The sequence below is a fragment of the Notechis scutatus genome, chromosome 2 (genome assembly GCF_049901735.1).
Source record: "Notechis scutatus isolate UNSWTSFEM ecotype Mainland chromosome 2, rNotScu1.2, whole genome shotgun sequence".
Taxonomy (NCBI): Eukaryota; Metazoa; Chordata; class Lepidosauria; order Squamata; family Elapidae; genus Notechis; species Notechis scutatus.
In genome coordinates, this window is record NC_142010.1 from 146,650,011 (window position 1) to 146,674,788 (window position 24,778).

Consider the following 24,778-nt stretch of genomic DNA (forward strand, 5'->3'; position numbering starts at 1 on the left):
ATGTTCCAGCATGTGAGGTTTGCCAATGTATTTCTAGAACCAGATTACCTGTAGGGCATGATGGGAGCATTAGTCCTTTCCAGAGCAGCTTGTTGTTTTTTCAGGATGACCTCTGCCAGCTTCTGCTTCACAACCATACTTGCTACAGCACCTGTTGAACAAAAGCACAGGTGGTAACTACAGCGAAGCACCACAGGATAGCTATGGTACTCATCTCTAATTTTCAACTTGGTAGCTTCTGAAAATGGATTCCCCTGTTCAAACGCAGCCGGAAACATCTGACTGGACTCATAGGGAAGATCTTTTCATTAAAGCCACTGAGATCCCACAGGTGGGCTGTAAATCTTAACAGGTAAATAAAGGAAGAAAGCATTTCAAGAAACAAGAGACAGATCTTGTTGCGAAAAAATTAAGGTTGTGGTAAGATGTGAAGACTTTATCTCTGTACCCTCAAAAGGCATCATTCAGAGATTTATGACACGTTCCTCTGTTTTCCTGATAATTGCAGGATGCTGCCTTACCGAAGTCCTCTCTCTCTTTTGTTTCAACTCAATGTTGTCTAAATCAGAGGCCTCCAACCTTGGCAACTTTTAAGCCTGGAGGAGTTGAAGTCCTCCAGGCTTAAAGTTGCCAAGGTTGGAAACCCCTGGTCTAAATGACTAGGAGGGAACCCCCACCATTTTGGGGTGGGGTCTTTCCCAGCTCGCCTTTCCTAGGGATAATACAGACAAAATCTGTCAAAGAAGACAAAAGCAGACATTCTACCAACTAATTCTATCCATCAAAACCTGTGTCAAACCCCAGTCATTTACAATTTTCTGAATTTTCTGAAAAAGTAGCAAAACTAATTTATTTTTAATTAAATTACACATCCATTTTCCCTCAAAGCTACCTATATATCTAACATATGATTACAGGGATGAAATAGGTTTATGAAGTGGAGCAGAAGAGAACGTAATAAACTACAGCTACAGTCATAGCCATATGAACATTGCAACACGAGGAAGAAAAGATTGCTAAGTATATGAAAGACTGAACAAGGCTGAAAAAGGCTGATCCTTTATCGCCATCTTTCGCAGCTTGTTCCTGCATGAAACTATGAAATGGCTGCCTATGAAATGGATACTCGAGTGAGTATCTGGCACGCTTTCTGATCAAATATAACTTGCCTACTGGTTTTGAAAAAGAATCCCATATTCAATCACCCAACAAGGTGATTGAAAATATCTTGCTGTTGAAAGTAACTTGCTGTTGATATTGCAGTACATTTACCAACAAGGAAATGTACTACAACAATATCCACAGCGACTTACTTTCCAGATTCAAGGGAAGTCATCTGGAAAAGAGCCCCAGCAAGTATAATAAATATCCTGTAGGAAGTACCGCTGATTTCAAATCGAAATCAGAGCAGCAAAAACAAGCAAGGTAATTTCAAATCTATTTTAGTCAAAGAAACAGCAATCGAGTGGGACCTGTTTCTTACTTTGGCCTAACATTTGAGTTATCAAAGGAAAGACGGGAAGCCCATCTTTCCCCGCCTGTTGAGGAAGTAGGACGGAGGTTAATATTCCCTAAAAACCCTACTTTGACTTAGTCTCGATGAAGTAACTCTTCCCAGATTTCCCCAAGGAAGATCATGCAACTTGCTTTATCAGGGCTAGGCTATGTTGCTACAAAACCATCGACAAGGTGCTGAATGGCGTGGGAAGTGGCTGCAGGGAATTCCCAGGCATGTATCACTCAGCAGATCTTTGAAGTGGCCCCTCCTCTGATCCCCGTGAGTGGATGTGTGAAATTTCCATAGGGCTGGGCCATATTGCTGCACAGCCAGCCAGCAGAAATTTAGAGGTGGCAGCCCTGGCTCATGATCAAGGAGGCTTAGACCGCCGGGCGCACTCCGACTGCTCTGCTTCAGTTCCTCTATCTATAAGAATGGGGATATTATTGCCCTTGCTTTAAGTAATGCTGCGAGGTTGCCAGGTTCCTTTTAAAAACTGTTATTTCTGATGACAAAATTAATAAGCACATTATTTCAGCTCTGTTGGATATGGAAGTACGGTAATTCACAGGCAGGCACAAATACAAACCTGACACCCGCTCTTCCAAGAAAGAGATTATTACCAGCCAATAAGTACTTTGCCATTTGTGATTTTTTTATAAGAATTTTGTGAACACTGGGAGAGGTAAGCAAAGACAGGTGAGGAGGAAAGGTGTAACTGATACCAGTATTTATTTGAAGTTCTTGTTTTTATTAACAACAATAACTCGCTACAGCTTGTAAGAGCTATCTTAAATTGTATTTCATCTCTCATTTCAATATGACATTAAAAAAAAAGTTGGCAGGATGCAAGAGGAGAAAATCATGCATCACCCTCGCCAAGACAGAAACTGCAAATAACGTTAGTCTAAATGAAGAGGGAACAATCTGAATATTTATTATTTTCTTTGTCAGTGTGCTACAGTAACAGCCTGAGGTACCATCAAGCATTCTTGTTATTAAGAAAGCAGATTTCAATTCCGCATCAGGAAGAACATTTAGCTGAAATCTGTTTCATGTTTAACCCTCAGGTTTTAGTCCTGTGTTTTAGGGGAAATAGCGAGCCGGCCTGCTCCCATTTCTACATGAACACTTTTTGGATATTTGAAATTCAGTCCTGGTATTGTTATCCTTTCTTCTTTTCTGAAGGATGGAACTCACCGTGCTCTTTCAACCAATCCCCATTTCATTTGACCTCACCTTCCTTATCCTGGTTAACTTCCTTCAGGCATGCCCGGGTCTTTAAAATACAGCATCCAGAACTACATTCACTATTCCTGCTGCAAGTTGAATGCAGCGTAGCACCAACCAATTACTTCTCCTGAACTGGAACTGACATAACTCCAGCCTAAGACTGCATTAGTCTTGACAGCTGTTGCCTCATGCTTCTGGCTCATGCTTACAATGTGATCAATTAAGCTATGTAGCCAAATTCCTTTCACATGTAATGCCAAATCCAATTATATTTGAATTTTATCCTGAGTCACAATCGAACTTGTTTAGTGATTTGGGTGATTTAGGAGATTTATGAGTGGGATTTGCATGCACACATCCACACTATTACCACTTAAATAAAACCAAAGGTATATCATTAGGAAGAAAAAGCATGTGAATTATCTCGGGATTTCTTCTTAAGATGCTACTGATTTTAAGGTCTTGGGGAGTTTGTTTTGCAAATTCTCACTAAAAAGCAAAATAATACCGGGTGTAATTTGGAAGGCACTTTGTCTAAAAGATGTATGGATTTTTACTGTTGAGAATGGCACCCCGATACTTGTAAAGTATGAGCACTGATGTGTGTATGCACTCTTTCATACAGATAGGAGAGGCACACATCGGGTTAAAAGAACCTGAGATTTATTTTTCATGAATGTTAAAAGCATCCCTAAACAATATCTAAAATAATCTGCAAAGGATGAGTAGGAACAAAACAGTCCATCTGGAAGAGGAAGTCCTGCATTGCTGGAAAACAATTCTATGCAAATGTCTGTGGAGGTTCTCAGTCGTCCAGGTCCCAAAGGTGCTTTTTCACACTCTTTTCTTCAGAACTGAAGAAGCTTCTTGGATGAGAAGCGAAACGTCTTCAAGAAAAAACAAAGTCCAGTTGCCACTTGAAAAAGCACCTCTGGGACAATTCTATGCAAAGTGATGTTGCAAGAAGATGCAAAATCAGCACTGGACACTAGATGGCAGGATGATTTAGCATAAAGATTTATGCTAAATGCTCAGGGACAGGCAACATTTGGCATCAGAAAGTGTAATAGATAACTGATGTTGTTATCCTTCTCTTTAGCACGCCATTCATTAATTCTCCAGTGAAGATCCCCACCTTGTTTCATTATTTAATATCATATTTTTTTTTAACCAGAAGGAGGGTACTAAGAATAATTTGTGCAGATTGCAAGATTCTATTATTAACCAGACAGTTTAGTTTTGTGGTTAAAAAAACTAGGGAAACTGAATTCTAGTCTCATCGTTGGCATGAAAGCCAATTGAGTGACGTTGGGCCAGTTGCTTTCTGTCAGCCCAACTCACTTCACAGGGTGGTTGTTTTGGGGAAAATAGGAGGAGAAAGGAGTGTTGTATGTGTTCACCACCTTGAGTTATTTATAAAAATAATAAGGGTAGAATTTTAATTTTTAAATAAAATAAAATAAAATATCTTAAGTCTGATTAAGTGTATACAGAATTTGAATATAGTTACCGAGAATGCTGGGAATTTCAACAGAAAACAACATTGAATTACCTGAAATATTTTGCTTAGGAAAAATTTGTACAAGATATTTCATCACTGGTATATTATTATTTTAATTGCTTAGAATGAGAAATTCCTTTTCTGTGAAATACTGGACATATAACAGACAGATTGAAACCGTCTTCCATGTGTGGAAATAATGTTGCAAAGCTCAACATTAGTAGAAAATATTTCATTGTAGAATGAAACAAATTTTGAAAGTCACGATCCCTTTTATCCTGAGATTATTTTTATTAAATTTCACTAAGCCAAGTTCTTCAGTACACTGAACTGGCACTTTGTAGCCCCATTTTACACACTCTTTAATAGAAATGGTATTTGATCTCTCTATGGGGGAATGGCTAACCAAATTTATGGGTCTTGTAGGCTTCAGTGTCTAGAATATTTCTTTATTTGAAAAGTAAATCTCATATAAAATTCAATTATATTTGAAAGCTACTTTTAGAGTACAATCCTAAATTTGACATATAATCCACATATAATTTTCAGTATTAATATATTATTTGTATTTTTTCTTCTTCGTCCTAATAATCAAATGTTTTTTTTTAATTTAATATTTCTAACATTATCTAGCTAATGTTTATAGTTTTAAAAAAACATTTGCTTTTTAGCATTGTTTTTCTTTAATCACTTACAATTATAATGTGTTTCTAAAAATAAATAAATGGCGGGGAGAGAATTCTCCAATGATCTGCCCATAATGCCCACTGTCTTCTTGTATGTCCAGCTGTGGCTCTTCAAAGTTTGTACGCACTTAGCTTTTGGATGGGGCCTTGTTATTTTATTTTTATCACATCCAAAATTACAGTTGCTCAGCATTGTAATAAACGTGATATTAGTTTATGGGGTGGGAAAATCAGGAGGTATCAGGTAGCACCTTTTCTGCCCAACAAGAGTTATTAAAATGCATGTCATAATCAGGTGGACAAGCAGAGTTTGAAGGGACTGTAGGAGACACAAGTTTTCAGAGACTGTTCATATCTCCTTGGGGATTCAAGATGTTCCCTTCGAATTTAAAGGCACAGTTTGGATTTTGTTGAGGTCCCAAGTGGGAAATTTGTCTCCCTCTGACTGCTTGGAGAAAAGCAGGAAAGGGGGTTGCTTCTCTGGATCACAAGGAAAGAGATTTTACAACAGAACTCTCCAGAATTCCAGTCAGCATAGCCAATGATGAAAGATACTGGGAGTTATAGTTCAGCAGCCTCTCCTCAGAAACCCCAAGATCCCCCTAAAGAAGATTCCTCTAAAAGCAGGCATAAGAAAGCATACAAGAGCTGGGCCTCCTATATGTTGACCTGAGTGGTTACCACAGAGACTGGGAAAGATCTATGAAGAGGTGAGCTTATTTTTCTGCAAGCTGAAATACGCTAACTAGTAGGGATGGTCCTCTTTCTTGCTTGGAAGAAACACGACTACTGCCCAGGTTAAGGTAATCTGGTGGATCACATCAGGGGTGGGTTCCTATCGGTGCTAATACCAGTTCGGTAATATCACGTGCCATGCACGCGCCACATCAATCACCTGAGAGGAAGAAGAAATGAAAAGCTAGGAGTGACCCTTCCACCCACTCATGCGGTTTTTGCTCCTTTTATCCTCTCAGCTGATTGTTGGAGGAACCAATTCGGCCGAACTGGTAGCGTGTTTGTTTTTTTTGGTACTACCGGTTCAGCCAAACCGGTAGTGTTTTTTACTACCAGTTCGCCCGGGCTGGGCCGAACCAGTAGCATACCATCACTGGATCACATCTAGGTTTGGTGTGATCAAAAATATCAAGTTTTTTTAAAAATCACTTTTAATCCTGTCTGATGTTTGGGATGAAAGACAAAAATTCATCCTTCTCCAACCTTGTGCCCAGTACATGCACTGGCCTGCAACTTTGAACAATTAGTTTTTGGGGCAAACTTGATTCCTCCTCCCCACCCCCAAGGACTTACTTGACTTATACCTTCCCTGATGACCAATGCAGCACATTCAAAAAAAATCTAGTGCTAAATCTGTTGTGGGTAACCTACAGGATATGTGTTGTTCCTAACCCTCCATGTGATGCCCAAGATCATAGTGACAGAATAGCTGTGCATGTTTTGTTTTTCCTGTTTTATTCTTTACAGGAAATCTGAAATAAGGGATGGAGAAAAAAGATCTTGCCTATGAAAAAAGCCTGCAGGAACAAGCAAAGAGAAAATAAAAATAAACTTTTCTGTATTATCTAGGTTAAATCTTAGGAAAGGTGACCACAAGCCAAATCAGGTGTGTCACTTAACATGAAAAATGGCTTTGCTTAGTTAAAAACACCCCAGCTGGGATAAAAACAATCTGTTGGATTGCTATGATTTCTTGCTGTTTTATCCACAGTACTTGCATTGAAAGGAAAGCTCTTCATGGAATCAGTGGGAGATTTCCTCTTCTTTAATGCAGAGGCAGGTAAGGGAGGAATCTAATTCTGACAGGACTGCAGGATCAGGAGAGATCTCTGATCAGTTCATACCTGCCTTGAAATCAGCCAAAGAACGGACCAACAAACTGATGCTTATCCTATTTTGGTATGATTCTACCTTCAGGCATTACTAGCAGTGAAATCACATTGGTGAGTCATATCGAGGCAAGACAACTCCTAAGCATGCAGTTCATTCCCGTCATAAAGTTACACCACTTAATTGAGACGGGAGGAATGACCTACATCTAAAGTCGCTATTCCCAGACTTGATGATCTTCAGATGTGTAGGATCTTCCACAACTTCTAGAATTCGCCAGCCTAGCTGATTAAAATAAGTATCCTGGGAAATTCTCGGTGTTGCAGTCTCAACGTTTCTAGCAGGCACCAGGCTGGGAAAGGCTGATCTATTCTAAAGGATTCTTTTAGGTCCCCACCAAGTTTGCCTTGATACCTGCTAGAAATGTCGAGACTCCAATTCCAGGAATTTCCCAGGATGCTTATTTTAATACTAGCAAACACTTTTCTAATAATTGAAAAATATTGGGGTGGGGGGGAATGCTGCTCTGGGTTTCAGAATGTTCTGAAAGCTTGGAAGCACGCAGAATGGATAGCATGATGCAAATATTGCTCATTGATTTATTTATTGAATTTGTAAATGCAACCAACTGCGAGCTAATTCTGAGTTTTTTTAAAAAAAAAAACACCCAAAAAGGAAAATTGTAAAAAATTTAAAAAACAACAACAACCCGAAAGCATCTATTTTGCAGTAAGAACTGCTTAAGGTCAGGCTCTATCCTATCGCTTTGAGTAGAATTGGCAGTGTTTGTGACATGATTTTTGCGGTGATCACTGCTCATTATATCCCCATTACTTGGAGTCTATCCAGATACCAATCTTTGTGATTGCAAAGCAAGGGCAAAGGAAACAGCCAAAGGTATTTTATGTAGCACTGCAGCTGCAGCTAACTGATCTCTAGTTTGGAGCAATGGGTCACTGATATGTTGCTTATCAATATTTGAGATAGTCTTTTTTCAACCGGGAGACCACAAATAGGAGCTTTTCTGCCCGAAGCAGTTTCTGAACAAGTTTGGGTAGGCAACTGCCAGGAGCGCTTGACACACAGGATATCCTGTCAAAAGGGCAACAGGGCGAGCTACGCAGATTACCGATTCCCTTGCCTCACTGTGATTGAATAAGAGACACAATGTCCTCAAGATATACTCCTTGACTTCTTGTTGCTCATCAGCCTGTTACAGCTATGCTCAGATCTGATATCAGAACTGAAGACTATCCGATACGGATACTATTGTGGTCCGAAGGAGCTAAAGGCAGAATGCAGAATAAAACAGGGCATGCTCCAGCAAGCAGTGGTATGTAAAATGCTTGAGGTCAACATTGAGCATACCTGAAATATTCTGACCTTAGAATATGCTGTTTCTAAGGGGAAACAAAACCATTTTCAGGCCAGACCATTCCCGATAGGCTTGGAATGACCTTTTATGGTGATGTTCTCACGTCTGAATGGAACATGTAGAGGTTGGAGCTTCTGGAAGATCCAGCTACCACACTGCAATTTCTCAACTCACGATGGCAACTGATGCCATCAAAATTAGTGGAGGGAACCCGCTTTCTGGCTCCCTTATGTTCCTTCTTTGTCACTCCCAAGTACACCTTTCACTGGTTCAACTGATAGTCGCAAGTTTGTTTCATCTTCCACCACACTCTTTGCTTCCTGTTGTAGCAATGGAGCAGATACCATGCTTGATTCTATGTAGTGACCTCCACAGCAAACCCACAATGGCGTCATCACCCAAATGTCACCTTAATGTACTTGCAGTCGGATGTGAGAAGCAAGTACACAAAGTGTGTGTTTGCACGATGACATCATCATACACACCTCATCATTCCCTTGTCCTGCAAAACTGTCAGCAAGGAAAGCTTGCCGCTAAGCACCCAAGCTGCCAATCTATTCACACACCATGATGCCGTGATATCCCAACTCATCCTTTTTCAAAATGGCCCATTCCAAACAGTGCCAATGTACTAACCTCTATTTCCCTGCCCAATTTGGCAATGGGGCAGCAAAAACATTTGGGTTATCAAATGTTATGCTATGTATTTATCTCTCTATCAGTCTCATGTCAGTGTTGCGGGCACTGAGTAGCAGTTAAGGAGACCTTAACCAATAGTTTCACAATGCTTGTGAGATTTTTTTTCTATTATGATAGTTACTTTACAACACGCACATATGTAAATACATAGACTGAGAATAATTTTTAGCCAGTCTTATCATGATGCCTGCATGCCAGACAGACAGGAAGAGATGGAAATAGTGATAAAGAGAGTAGAGAAAAACAGCAGCGGAGGAACAGAAAAAGGGCTGGTTTGTTTTCATTTTCTCCCATTTCCTGGTTTGGCCCCTGCTGTGTTTCAACTCATAAGTAGCCCTTACGGAGTATGAAAAAGATATGTAGTCCATCCTGCTCACAAATACACACTTCAAACACAGAAGCAGGCCACGATGGTGTTTTTGACGTTTCACCTCCTCTCCCAGTGCCTATACTGGACCGTGTGCTCGAAATGTATTTTCAAAATAAAGGTTTTATGAAAAATGGCAATGGGGGAACTTAAAATACATGGCGGAGGGGAGAAAATGATACATTATATATCAAAATATGGTGATGGGGAAATGAATAAAATGACCTTCAATATAGCTTCAGCTCTTATTGAACAGCATTCATTATATCAATGCTGTTTGTATGAGTGTTCATACATATGCAGCTATATGTATATATACACACACATACAATGTATATGTATGCATACTTATGTGTATATGAATGTGTCTCTGTGTGTGTGTGTGTGTGTGTGTGTGTGCAAGTTTGTGTATAAAATGCATGTATCTATGCATCTATGGGTATGTAAATATATATGTGCATGTATATATCCATGCAGCTATATATGTGCACGTATGTACGTGTAGATATACTGTATGTGGGCATGTACAGTTTATGCCTATATCTTTATATACTGTATTTATGTACACAAACACACACACATGTACCATTTCTGTATTGTTAATTCATGAATGTTTGGATTTTTTCTTTTTTTAAAAAACGATGTAACTTAGAAAGATATCTGAAGCCAAGTGAAACCATGGATCAGTCTGACTCAGAATTAGCTCTGTTTTCTCACAGTGACCCTCCCAGCTTGCAAGTTTAGCTTTTCCCGAATTCTGGCTAGATATTCTAAAGCTTGAAACCAGCTTTTTTTCTCACACAAGGGACAAAGCAGACACTGAATTACAGTCCCATTCACAAGGGTGGCATCAATAAGAACTAAATTATTACCAGAATCTTAAAAAGAAAATCTTAATGGGGAGGTCGATGAGGCTTTCAAAATTCCTTCCATGCAGACATGTGCTCTTATGATAAAAAGCAACAATTTTTTATATTTTCATGAAACTGGAAATGTTGTCCCTCAGATTATGCTGCATGACCCCCCCAAGGTCTGATTGGTTTTTCTTTAAAAGCAAAATTTGTCGAGAAGAAAACATTTATAAATTAATTTCCCTTTACAATAGAAGATTATTTTTTTTAAAAAAAATCCCTGTTTATAGACTGCTTCTTGGCAAATTGGAGCAGGGAAAAGAGCTGGTTGCAATAATCAACAAAAAAATCGCTGGGACAGTCTTCCTAGGACATGATAACACACAGCTAGCCTTTAGGTAGCATAGCAAGATCGGCCCCAGGAATGTGAACATCTGATTCTAGTTCTGCAAACCAAGGGTCAAAACCCCACAAGGAATTGGGATTGAATTTAGCTCAGGAACTTTAATAAAGTATAGAGTAAGCCGGGAGAAAGACTTTTGGCTGACTGCAGTTTTGCACGGTTCCTCTTCTAACATCTATTGTATTTTACTGTAGCAGCAGATACAAACAACCTCAAAAGGTTATGCAAGCATAAAGGAGTTAGTCTTTATAATGCCACCAGATGCCAGTTTTTTTTCTTTATCTGCTTAACATCAGGGCAGATCTCTTTCACAAATTATTACAGATAACAAAACCTGTTTTTTTTTTTCCTGCCTGCCCACATTCTGGCATTCTTTTATGTTTGGGATGTTCAGCTACAAAAGCCTGTGTGTGGAATTTTTTTTTTTTTACCAATATTTCTATACTATGGATTGTTTTGTATTTTTGATTGTTGTAAGCCACTCAGAGTCATTGAGAATTGAACAGCATACAGGTTTAATAAACTATAATTATTTTAATGATGATGATGATGATTCATTGCACAATCAGGAAGAGGTTTAGACTAAAATTTTGGCATTTTGAACCACCTATCGAGTCTTTTTTCTTGGACTTGGAACTGGTACTACTTTTTGTTTTTGTTTGCTACCATCGTTCTACTTCTATTTGCAGATCTTTGTATTTTTTGGATTTTCTCCGATTCTTTTTCTTCTGTTTAGTTGTCTCCAGTTATTACTCTTTTTATTATACATATACACAACGTGAAATAATAGTTGCCAGTTCTTTAGCTGGCACTGGCCTTCGTACACGTTGAATTCTTCCCAAGAACCTAGAATGTCGTAATGTATTGGCAGTAGTATGTTTGTGGATCCAAGCAGCGTGGCCTTGAGCAATTGACAGATGAAAACGCTGTCAGTGTGCAGATTTTCTAAGTGCTGTCCAAGTTTTTTTTTTGGTATGACATTCTATGTTGCAATAATGACTGGGACTACCACAGCTGATTTATGCCATAAACTTTCAACTTCAATGTTCAGATCTGGATACTTTGTGATTTCTCCAATTCTTTGTCTTCCCTGGTACTGGCACATCAATTACTTTAAAAGGACCTCAAGATTCAATACCAGACAAATATTTTCTCGAGTTGGGCTGAGCTCCTAGTGCCTACAAGACTATGATAGCTGCACATTGATCCTTGCACCAGGACAAATGTAACTTTCTATTGCCTTCTTTTGGAGTATCCCACCCCTCCCCACAGAGAGGTCTGGGATTTTTCTAATGTTTTCCTATGCAACTACTAACCAAAGTCAGCTATTTTTCAACAGACTTGTGTCATGTGCCATAAACACAATCATGGATAAAATACTTGGATATGGCGTGGGAAAGAATTCAGGTGTTGTTGTTTTTTAAATTCAAGAAGGAAAGCAAAAGTCAGAAGAGATTCCTGGGGTGAATGAAATTTCTGGCACAGCCATGAAGCATTCTTAAAGAGAGAAAGGTGGGGGGGAAGAGAGAATGGAAAGCCTCTTACTGCGTTTGCTTTTGTCTTTATTCAAGAGGAGCCGCAGCTCCTGTTCCTGTTTTCCAGGGACGGTGTCTTGGGGCGGGGGATCCATGGGCACCTGCAGAAGAAGATACAATGGGGGAAAAAAAATGAATGGACACATAAAAACAAGGGCTGGCCGTTTCTTCAGCCAGGAAGAACTCAGGATAAGGCAGGTCAACTGACGAATCTGGCTCAGGAGGATAAGATTCCCCAATTCCTCGCTCAGGGGAGTTACTGATGGCCGCTGCCACCAGGACAGCTCAGACAACACTGGAGTCCATTCCACACTGTCAAAATGCCCCAGTGGGGAGGTGTTGGGGAAGGGGATCACAAGCGATGCCGAGAGACAAACTGCATCTAAGTAGCAGAAAGGTTTGCAGGAGGTTTGCAGGAGCAGATTGGGTTGAGGACACTGTATGCCTGTGCAAAATGGAGCAAGTAGATCAGAGCAGTTGGAACCTAAGGGGCAGAGGTGGTATTCGGCAGGTTGTGACCAATTCTGGAGAACCGGTAGCGGAAATTTTGAGTAGTTCAGAGAACCGGTAAATATCACCTCTGACTGGCCCTGCCCCCGCCTCCCGAGTCCCAGCTGATCGGCTGGGTCTTCTTTTGTTGCCCTGCACAGGAGAACGGAGCTGAAAAGCAGGTTAGCGGGGTGGGGAGGGAATGGAGATTTTACAGTATTCTTCCCCTGCCACATCCACCAAGCCCCACCACGCCCACCAAGCCACGCCCAGAGAACCAGTAGTAAAAAAATTGAATGCCACCACTGCTAAGGGACATCCCAAAGTGACAGTGATCTTAGGGTCAGAAAGGAGGCAATCAATAAACTTTGGCCAACTAATTTGGTCCTGGTATCCAATGCTCGTGTAGGCTGGAGATTCTCTATAGGTGTCCATTAAAAGCTACAAATCTGTCATGTTATAATTTGCCTTCCCCTTTCCTGTACTCCCTTCCAGCAGTGAGAGACATCAGTGGGACATGAGAGATATCAAAGCAACAGCAGTTTTTCTCGCCAAGTCTGATCCATCTTTAAGATGGAAAGGGCTGCCGGTTGATAGCATATGTTTTCATTCCTAAAAGTAATTCTCCAAAGGAGATGGGTGTTAAAGAAATATGTAACATAAATGAATAAAAATAAAATTCTAAACTTCCTTTCTCAAACTGATGCCTGCCAGCATATTTTGCATCCATCATCTCCATCATTGGCTGTGGGAGCTGAAACCAATGAGATATGCTGTCCAAGTATCTAGAGAGTACCAGATTGGAAGGAGCATTCCGGGCATCAATCCAAGTGAAATCATGTCTGGTTGCAACCTCTACTTGCTAATTTATAGATTCTATAAGTGCCTCTAGACCTTATACCATACGCCAGTTCTTAGGATGGCCAATGAGTAATTCAATGACCTCTGATCTGGAAACAGATGCTCAAGTAAGTTTAGAGATTTTAGAAGCCTGAACCCCTTGCCAAGAAACTCTGAGCTGCTGTGAAGCAGTTGTCAATTGCCGGTTAACATGATTTCATCTCCATATATTGCTTAACGTGGGTTTCATGTTAAATCCACATCAATTTCTTATTTCTGTATCAATCTTTTTCCAGGAAACTTTAAAACCTATCAAGACAATGCTGGACCCGAGAGTGTCTTCTCCCTGGACTATAGCTGCACCTCCCCTCCCTTATTTCCCAGGTTGACCGTGAACAACACAATGGCTGCAACTAACCCGCAAGTGCTGGCGAGTAAGCTGTTCCACTTGCTGTTGATGCAAGCTTGCAAGGAAGAACTGATGCTGGAGCTGCTGTGTCTGCTTCAGGGCCAGCAAGGCGGTATCTGGGCTGGGTTTGGCAAGACGCTGTCCAATCCGCAGGTCCATGGGGATGGTCTGGGGAACCTGCAGGGCGACGCAGAGTTTCACAGCACCTCCTGAAACACAAGAAAAGATTTGTGAACACCTGCCCCACTTCACGAAAGTCTAATAACCCCTCCAGGTTAGACCAAGCCATGTTCCATGCTGGAATTCCTTTTTCTAGAACCCGAGCTTTTCCCACTCCAAAAGTCTGAATCAGAAATGTGCTAGTGCCTCAAAAAGCTGCCCAACCCTTCAATCCCACTCTTCATCTGCAATGCCCAGCAGTCCTCCTGCCTTCTAGATAAAAGAGGCTTTGAATAATTTGAATTTCAGAACTAACTGAGGGAGGAAAATGTACCAAATTGAATAAGTATGTATTTTTGCATTTAAAAAGCAGGTGGCAACACCAAGCAAGGATGGGCCTGGTGACTTTTTAGAGAGCGACAAGCAGGAAATAGAAAGTAATGCATCTAGACTAGGAAGCTGAAGATCTTCCCAGAAGAGAAGAAAGACAGCAGTTACTAAAAAAACAAAACAAAAAACCTTGGCAAGATGTATCTATATTGGCCATTACAAAAGGACATTATGTCTAAATACTATTTTTAAAGGGAAACTATGTTCTATCTACATTGCATCTTGAAAATGGAAATAGTGATTTTCAAATTAAACATTGCCTATTAGTTAATGTGAGAGTGGGACTTAGTGGTGTTCATCCAAACACTGCTGAATTCATATACATCAAAAGTTTTCAGGCAATTTTAGAAGGTCTCAGAAAACCCAATGGATTTCTGTCATGTTACAATTGCTAACTGATTAGGTATTGTCTCGTATGTAAATAAAGCCTACTCTATATAACTAACCTATCTTCTCTCTTCCTCTCTTGCCCGCATCCCAATTTAAATCTTTTATCAGTTTAGCCACTCTATTGCATCCAATGAGGTTCAATACAACTGTGCATAGATATTGAGAAACACTTGAGTGTTTTATTTTTAACATGAAAAAAGAAATCTGTAGGACAAGAGACAGAAGTAAGTTCTTTGAACACCCATGTTTTCCAAAAAGTCATGTATCAGTCTCGATCCTGATTCTGCCAAGATACTTGTAAACCAACCATCCTGAATATGTCTCACATCTTGGATGTGAGCTAATTTATACAAACAAACAATGTAACTTTTGCACAAGATGAGGACTTCCCTTCATGCATTGTTATGGAATTTATTTTGCATTGCAGTTTAAAATAATGATAGCCTATCTTTCCGCCAAAAGACCTTTATGATATATATATTCCAATAAAACCAAAGCACCATGCAATCAAACACCCACATACGCACAAACATATAAACAATCATACATAAACAAATTACCAGGAGGAAAATATGTAGGCAGTTAATGCCAAAAAAATAATCATGCTGTTACTTGCCCAAAATTCTAACAAATAAAATAGATTCTATCTATTAACTAGAAAACAGCAGGAAAACTTGCAGATGAGCAACTCTGGGAAGGCTATTTAATTTTACAATTGCGCTAATAGTACAATGAACGGCCTTTCTTTGACAGATACCCACTTAATTTGCTAAAGATGATGACACTTAGGGGAACATTTGAGAAGGCTGCAATCCTAGTGATTGAGCAGCATCACATATGTTGAAGAAGAAGGGGAAAAAAAGATGGATCACTGATTGACAGGTGCTGCAAGTGGAGAGTGAAACAGAATGTGAAGCCAGGAAGAAGTGAGGGGAGGACCTTTTTTCTAGCCACAGAATGAACATTGGTGAGAGAAAAAAAAATGCAGACCTCATTTTCTAAATTTAATTTCCATCCACCCACCCCTCTTTATTTGATTTATAGCCTATATTTCATTCAGGAGATCAAGGCAGCGCTCCCTTCTCTTTCCCCTCACAACAACAAACCTATAGAAGTAGCTACGATTGAGAGTGTGTGACAGGCTCCAAATCATTATGTGAGCTTCCCGTGGCTGAGAGTAGGGGGGTGGCGGGTAAATTGGGATTCCCTGCTCCTCATTCCACACTTTCATCTCTACACTGCACTGGCTACTAGCTATAAGAAATATTTCAAATCAACCAGTCAATCAGTTTAGCAGCCTGGAATATCCAATCACACTTGGCCAATAAAGTATTCCCATCAAACACTAAGCTCATCTGATCTAGTTGAGGATTCCCCCCCCCCCCCAAGATCAGCCATGGTCAATAGAATAGAGTAGAATTCTTTATTGGCCAAGTGTGATTGGACACACAAGGAATTTGTCTTGGTGTAAATACTCTCAGCATACATAAAAGAAAAGATACATTTGTCAAGTGTCAAGAATCATCAGGTGCAACACTTAATGATAGTTATACAATCATACTAGGAAACAGTCAATATAAATCATAAGGATACAAACGACAAAGTTTCAGTCATACAGTCACAAGTGCGAGAGGATGGGCGATAAGGAGTGATGAGAAGATTAATAGTAATGGTAGTGCAGACTTTGTAAATAGTTGGACAGTGTTGAGGGAATTATTTATTTAGCAGAGGGATGGTGTTCGGGGAGGAAAAACTGTTCTTGTGTTGCCACCTACTGTGGTGGGACAAGCTAGGGAAGGGCAATTAACCACCTTCTCCTCCTCCTCTAGACACTGAGCAACACTGAATTTGGAGCTCATTCTGCACACTTCAATTAAGGCACATTAATTTATACCTTAGCTAGGAGATGACCTGAGAACCACACATTTCATTTAAAAAGCTTCCAGCCACTGTGACTAGAGAGAGGGGGGAAAGTACAGGTAGTTTTCAACTTACAACAGTTTGTTTAGTGGCTGTTTGAAGTTACAGTGGCACTGAAAAACGTGACTTATGACCATTTTTCACACTTACAACCGTTGCAGCATCCCCCTGGCGACGCGATCAAAATTCAGACTCTTGGCAAATGACTCATATTTATGACGGTTGCAGTGTCCCAGGGGTCTTGAGATCGCTTTTTGAGGCCTTCTGATGAGCAAAGTCAATGGGGAAGCCAGATTCACTTAAGAACCGTGTTGCCAACTCATCAATTGCAGTGATTCCCTTAACAATGGTGGCAAGAAAGTTGGTAAAAAATGGAGCAAAACTCGCTTCATTCAGCAACAGAAATTTTGGGCTCAGCTGTGGTTGTAACTCAAGGACTACCTGTGTTAAAGACAGAGTGTTCTTTTTAAGGCATTTGCAGATTCTCTTGCTTTCTTGGGCAACGGGCATTTTGCAAAGCGGAAAACGGTCTACAGAATCTAAACTGTGGGCAGTGGCAAACCAATTCACTCAGTTATCCTCTACTTGTTCCCATCAACTCAAACTCTTCATAAGGAAGCCAGCTTAAAATTCCACCCTATACAGCAAAACCACTAATCACACCGTTTGCCTCCAGACACTTAAGTAACAAGCCCACCAAACCACCCCACAGCAGGCAAAACACTTGCTTTTATAATTTCTGATACAATCTGGCACTTTTGCACTCCACAGATCCTTAGGAGAACAGCCAAAGTGAAAACAAGCTCACACGTACCCGCATGCACATATACACACATAAATATCAGCCAAACCAAAAGAAATAGGCAGAGGAAGAGGGCACCACAAGAGGAAAAACAGAACAGCCTCAGCTTTGTCCAGCCAGCCTGCCAGCTGGAGGTTCCTGTCTTTATTAAGCTCATTCTAACTTGGTGAATTGTGCCAAGAGTAGAAGTAGGCTCAGGGGACGAGTAGAAAAACTTTTTTTTTTTTTTTTTAAAGAAAGAAATTAGTTCTGAAATCAGGAAAGCCTTTTTCCCAAACCAGGGACATTATTTTCTGCCCATTTCAAATTAAATTTAGGGGCAACGCATAGGTGTTCTAGGAAATGAATTTTATTAAGGATTGCCCACTATTAGAAAGCAAAAGAATATGATGTAACATTAGAGAGAAGCGTTAAAATATATTTCTACTTATACCTGCTGTGAAAAACACCGGAAGCCACTTCTGTGTATCTTTTTCTCTATTTTTCTTCAAGCTTTGTTCTGTTCTTATACTTCTTGTTCTTTGGTTTATTTTTCTTTTCTCTTCTCTACTTTATATTAGTTTGTATTCATTTTTTATCTTCTTGCTTAAAAGTATAAATAAAATTATGCACATACATAGATAGGTAATTCAGATCTGTAGTTCAGAATATCTGTCTGATTGCAGCTCCAGTGATACTATATGGAGGTCTTGGTTTTCCTGAATCCATGCAGTAAGAGTCTCTTGTTCTCCGCTGCAGAATCGATTGTATAAACCCCATGAAGTCCAGCATTTTTGTTTCCATGTTTGTCCTTGATCTTGGAACCTCTTTTATAAACAAAAGAGCATGCATGCCCATATTGTTTCATGAGGGAAAAAAAAAAAAAAGAAACTCCGTTTCAAACAACTCCTTGGAGATCTCCATACATTTTTGTTAGAAACAATATAGAAGTGGTTTATATGTAGAAGCCTTCTTTGGAATTTTTTTTTTCCTGTTTCAAATCTAGCCTGCAGTCCTGGGATTTCCTGCAGTCTCCCACTAACTCGCTAAGACTATCCCTGTCTAACATTTTCAAGATCAGAAAAAACGATGGCTGCATACTGCCATAACTTACTTCTAAATTAGCAGTAGGTCTTGAGTTATTTTCCTTTCCACCCTACGGTAATTAATCTGAAACATCAAACAGGAATTTAGCATACGAGCTCAAATAAACAAAAAGTTATTCTTTTTTAAAATCTCCTTTTAAGATGGTATGTGTATCTAGGTATTACACAAGTACAACATACAACCGTTGCTTTTCTCCAAGGGAACAATTCCGAATTTTAAAATAGAAATAGCAACCAGGATGATTAGGGGACTGGAGACTAAAACATATGAAGAACAGTTACAGGAACTGGGCTTGGCTAGTCTAGTGGAGGACCAGGGGAGAGATGATAGCAGTGTTGTTCCAATATTTGAGGGGCTGCCACAGAGAAGAGGGGGTCAAGCTATTTTCTAAAGCACCTGAAGGCCAGACAAGGAATAATGGACGGAAACTGAACAAGGAGAGATTTAACCTGGAAATAAGGAGAAACTTTCTGACAGTGAGAACAATCAACCCATGGAACAGCTTGCCCTCGGAAGTTGTGGGAGCGCCATCAGTTGAGACTTTCAAGAAGAAATTGGACTGCCATTTGTCAGAAATGGTGTAGGGTCTCCCGCTTGGGCGGGGGGGTTGGACTAGATGACCTACAAGGTCCTTTCCAACTCTGTTAATTTGTAAGAAGGACAGTTTTACACTCCCCCCCAACTTTTCTCAGATTTCACTTGAGAGGAGCAAATTGTCTCCTCCCCCACACCCCTCACAATTCATCATGCTTGTTTTCACTCTCAGAGAATCTCCATAACAATTCCCATCTATAAGCACGTAAAACACTCCAGCAACTCTTTTAGTTTGCTCAAAATTGCCCAGTCTTGCAAGGGTTCCCTCTCTAGGAAAAGCAGCTTCTGACTTCTTGTTGCATGAATTTATCATAGGAATGTTCTGCCTTTAAGACTTGGGCATATCATAGTTTCTACATGCAGAGGAAGGAGGTGGGGACTGAGCATTTTTTAATGCTCTTCTGCATGAACGTATGATGCTCAGGAGAAGCAGAAAGCTACTTGAAGAAAGTATCTTAGTTAGGCTATCTCTCCTTGATTTGCTAGCTTTCTACTTGCAAGTAAATTTTAAATAAGGGGAAACACTCTTTTCTTGTTTTCTTTGACTTTTAATTGGAAGTGCTATCTTCCATTTCAGGAGTCTAACTATCTAATTCTCACAATCAGATTACATGATTAGCAATAATAATAATTTCTTGTGGATTGTGCTGCTCTCATTCTATGTTTAAGTAGACAGCTTGCTGACTGAGGAATTCTGGGAGTTGAAGTCCACGAGACTTAAAGTTGCCAAGGTTGGAGACCCCTGTGCTATACAATAGCCTGGATCTTTAATTCATACATCAAGAATCAACACCTGTACCCTCCCTTAAAGGAAGAAAGAAAAACTAGCAGTTGTTTACGAAGTCTACTTTTACCAGATTGCTTTTAGTCTGGATTGCAGGTACAGCCAATCCTCAATTTATAACAGTTCATTTAGGGATCGTTCAAAGTTACAACAGCACTGAAAAAAGTGACTTATGACCATGTTTCACACTTACGACCATTGCAGTATCCCCCATGGTCACACAGGATTAAATTTCAGATGCTTGGCAACTGGTTCATATTTATGATGGTTGCAATATCCCTGGGATCATGTGATCGCCTTTTGCGGCCTTCTGACAAGCAACAGGGAAGCCAGATTCACAACTTTGTGACTAACTTAATAACTGCTGTAATTCACTTAACAACTGTGGCAAAAAAAGGCCACATGAGGCAACGTTCCCTTAACAAATGTCCCAGCAGCAGACATTTTGGGCTCAATTGTGGTTGTAAGTCAAGGACTACCTGTACTGCAAATCACTTCAGGAGTGGTTGGTTGTGGTGAGCGCTGATAGATTTGTTGTTGTAGTTAGTTGCAAAGTCATGTCCGACCCATTGCAACCCCCATGGACAACATCCCTCCAGGCCTTCCTGTCCTCTACCATCCTCTGGAGTCCATTTAAGATCATGCCTACTGCTTCAGTGACTCCATCCAGCCACTTCATTCTCTGCCTTCCCCGTCTTCTTTTGCCCTCAATCTTTCCCAGCATTAGGCTCTTCTCCAGTGAGTCCTTCCTTCTCATTAGGTGGCCAAAGTATTTTGAGTTTCATCTTCAGGATCTGGCCTTCTAAAGAGCAGTCAGGGTTGATCTCCTCTAGGACTGACCGGTTTGATCGCCTTGCAGTCCAAGGGACTCGCAGGAGTCTTCTCCAGCACCATAGTCCAAGGGCCTCAATTCTTTGGTGCTCAGCCTTCCTGATGGTCCAACTTTCACAGCCATACATTGAAACTTGGAAAACCATAGCCTTGACAATGTGCACTTTTGTTGGCAGGGTGATGTCTCTGTTTTTTAGTATGCTGTCTAAGATTTGCCATATACCATGCATTTTTAAGAAACAAAGTAAGACAGGTATGACAATGCCTGTCCTTCCTGATATGGTAGATTTCTAAATGCAGGGAGCCTCTCCTCCCCATAAATCCCTTCCCAGCTGCCAATTGTATGAATTAATCCTGTAGCAAAGATGGAAAAGATGGTTGAGGAGGAGGAGCAGTTTTTTGTACCTCCATCTCCCCATCTTTCCCAGTGATGGTTAGAAAAAGGGCTCCTTTCGTCATGTCCCTGATTCTGTTTTGCGGAGCTGGATATACAAGAGTGGTGGTTTAATTAGGCATTTCGCCTCCTGCAAATTCTCCCAAGAACAGCTGCTGCCTAGAGGCAAGGGCCTGGCAGTCAGCTCTGCGCAGGCTTCCAACTAGTGGATTCCTGGAAATGAGTTTTTTCTCTGCAGCTTCCCTCTCTATTTGCTGAATTTTCTGAAAGGGGACCACCATGACACAGATTGGTGGCAAAGAGGGAGGGAGGGAGGGAGAGAGATGGATTGAGATTCTCAGTCTTTGACAAAAGAAAGACTAAAAAGGGTAGAAAAGGTATAATAGAGCCAGTTTGGTTTAGTGGTTAAGGCACCAGGCTAGAAACCAGGAGACTGAGCATTCTAGTCCCCCATCTAGCCATGAAAGCCAGCTCAGTGACCTTGGCCCAGTCACTCTCTCTCTGCCCAACCTCACAGGGCTGTTGTTGTGGGGAAAGTAGGAGGAGGTGGATGTGTTGGGTACGTTTGCCATCTTGAGTTGTTTGTAAAAATAAAAAAAGGACAGATATAAATAAATAAAATATATATATCTATATCTATCTATATCTATCTCTATCTATATCTCTATTTATTCTTACTTCAGTGACTTTCATTTTTAAAGATTACTTTTGTATACCCTAAGACAAGGTTTTTCAACTTAGGTTCTGCAGAAGCCAATGGTTAAAACTTGACAGGTTTTCATAAGCGATAAAAGGAAAAACTAACTTTAATTGCATATATTTGCCTACAAAAATCACATTTTTTAAAATTAAAACTTCTTTGTCGCTATAGCTTTGCTCTCAATTTGTTTTGCTTTGTTTTAACTCACAATTTCTGCACTGGTACATTTTGAATTCTGCCCACCCTGAAGACACGGAAAAGATATGCAAGGCCAGGTAAAGAGTTGGAAAATAGAAAGGGGTCAAGATTCCAGAATGTGATTCTGGAATCATGTAGTATGGATCATACTACATGTGTGATACAGCATGTAGTATGATCCATTTTAAGAAAAGGATGAAGAATATGTGTCTTGTTGTTATACAAACACTGAACTATTATTCTGCATCAGGTTGTCGTCAATGCTAGGAGAATTGAGATCACAACCTTCCAGATGCCACTGAGCTACCAATGTCAGCATTGCTTCTTCCTGACTGGGGTTTCTGGGAGTTGTAGTTCAACAAAATCTGAAGGACCACAGATGCCTCGTCCCCTCAACTATAGCTCTTTGCTTTCAACTGCTGTTAGTTGCCCCGCAAAAATCAAACACTGAATGTGAAGGCAATTGCTATTGCGAGGGGTCCTTGGTGTTCTCTGAGCTTGGTTGTTTTCTTGCAGACATTCAAATTAGGGGTAGCACTGCTAGCACTCACCTAGCACGGATGGTGTTACCTAGCTTGGGTAATGAAACATCTGCAGGAAAACAACCAAGTTCCTGCATTCATTTCAACCCTGAGCTATAAATAATCCTCTTTATCAGAACCACTGTTGTTTATCAGTGTACCCTAGGCCTTGCTATTCAGAGACATACTGCTTGTGAACATGAAGATTTAAGTTAGAAAGGAATAAATTACTGTTATGGAGCTAAAGGCTTCACCTGACTTAATATATATTGGAGGCGGGATTTCAGAAGGTATTTGGGACCAGAGCAAAGATATTTTACATTTCATGTAATTAATTATAGTTATTATGTACACTCATCACACATATATGTTATCATTCTCCCTTTCTGTTACAGTAAATATCACAATTCAGGTAGCAATAAACGTTGGTGAGGTTCTGTAAGTCACCGGTTGACAGGGGGAGGTTGGGAGAAGGTCAACTTTGTTTTAAACTAAGCAAAATTCTGATTCAATAGCAAGCAGACAGATGCAGGATATATAATTCCAGACCAATCTTTTCTTGTATAATTACTCTGAACCTTCGGGGAGGGGGGGGGGGGAAGGAGAGGCTGTTGGTTCCATGTGCCTCCTCAGATTCCTAATCTTACCAGACAATTGTTTCTCATCGTGCAAAACAGAGAAGCAAATATAAATACTGCTCCTCGCTACAATCGATGGAAAGTGGAGGGGAGCACTTGCTTCTCCTTTTGAAAAGACGGGGCAAAGGACCAGTTTTGGCAGACTAAGAAAAATTAGTGACTCTTTTCCAAAGCAATCTATTTATTGCCATCAAGATTTGCAACCTTGGCCTGGGTGGGACGCAACAATTGCAGAAAGTATTTTTTAGCCCACATGATCCTTGAAGGAAGCCTGGTTGCAGACCCACAGGGCAGCGGTGTATGAACCATTAAGCAGACTAAGCACATGCTTAGGGCACCAGGCCCAAAGGGGGACCATAAAGTTGAAAATATGGGCTTCGTTTGTATAGTATGTACAAAGAAGGAGGAGGGGCACCAAGATTTGTCAGTGTTTAGGGCACCAGTGAGCCTTAATCCATCACTGCCACAATGGCACAAGACAACCTGGCCCCACTATCTGGCAAACAGGGCAAGGAAGGAAGCTCCTGTTGCCCCTGGCCTGGCCTGGCCTTGATGCACTCCATCTCCTGCAGGGAACAGCCTTAGAAGGGAAGGCAGCAGACAGCATTGCTTTCCCACACAGGATGTGCCAGGTTCCGACTGCAGGCTGATTTCATCAGTGCAGGGAGGATGCAATATCAGTGCCAAGGGAAGGAGGAACAAAGATCAAACACAAATGAATATCTAGGTCCAATTAACACTCATTTGCATAAGCAGGGAAGGATCTCCCAAACTGGTTGAGCTGGAAATTCCGTTCAAATCCAGCTGAAGGGAATGAGGCGGCCCATTCTACTGCACCTCAACGGCCCATTCTACTGCACCTCAACACCATCACAAGAACTATGATGGCAAACATTTCCTTAGTGTATGCTGTTGTCATCATCATCAATATGCATTAAATTTGTATTCATTTACTGCCTTTATTACTTTATAAATAACTCAAAACAGAAAACCTACCTTAATATTCCTTCCTTTTCCTATTTTACCCAAAACACCAACCCTATCAAGTGTTTTGGGCTGAGTGAGAGGGATTGGCCCAAAGTCACCCAGTTGGCTTTTATGCCTAAGGAGAGACTAGAATTCACAGTCTCCTGGCTTCTACGCCAGCATCTTAACCACTACTCCAGACAGCCTCTGTCAATGTATATTTATTTATATTTAAATGTATATGCCACCCGTCTCCTGACTCTGGGTAATTATTGCAAGATAACAAAGAGACCTCTGCCATTGCCTTATGGGCTTGGATGATCCTAATGCCCATGCCAGAGGTGAAAGGCATCACCATAGAGTACGTCTTCTCTATGGTTCATCATGTAATCATATCATGCTGTTACACAATAGCTAAAAAACTCAGCCAGGATTGCAATTGGGCCACAATCCCACCCACTATAAAATCAGATCCAGGCACCGAGCCTAGTGCTTATTAAGAACTGATTTAAAAAATAGTGGGCAGTAAATTAAAAGTCTATCTTGTGCCGTGAAAAACCCACTGACAGGAGATCAAGCAGATAAAAGGCCAGCAAAAACATCAACATGTACAGGCATGGAACCATAGAAGAGCCTATCATTTGAAAATTAATGTCCCCAAACAGCATCAGATT

The 24,778-nt window shown here is 40.6% G+C and overlaps 1 protein-coding gene across 8 annotated transcripts in view; it reads right to left on the reverse strand.

The window, feature by feature from the left end:
• Positions 1–24,778, reverse strand: part of HDAC7 (histone deacetylase 7) — a 225,132-nt gene that overhangs the window by 54,116 nt on the left and 146,238 nt on the right. For all 8 annotated transcript variants that reach the window (XM_087956542.1, XM_026673867.2, XM_087956541.1 and 5 more), the window contains 3 exons: positions 13,741–13,940; positions 12,004–12,094; positions 49–151 (listed from right to left, as the gene is read on the reverse strand). In XM_087956542.1, the coding sequence (XP_087812668.1) occupies positions 49–151; positions 12,004–12,094; positions 13,741–13,940 (394 nt within the window). The remainder of the gene's footprint in view (positions 1–48; positions 152–12,003; positions 12,095–13,740; positions 13,941–24,778) is intronic.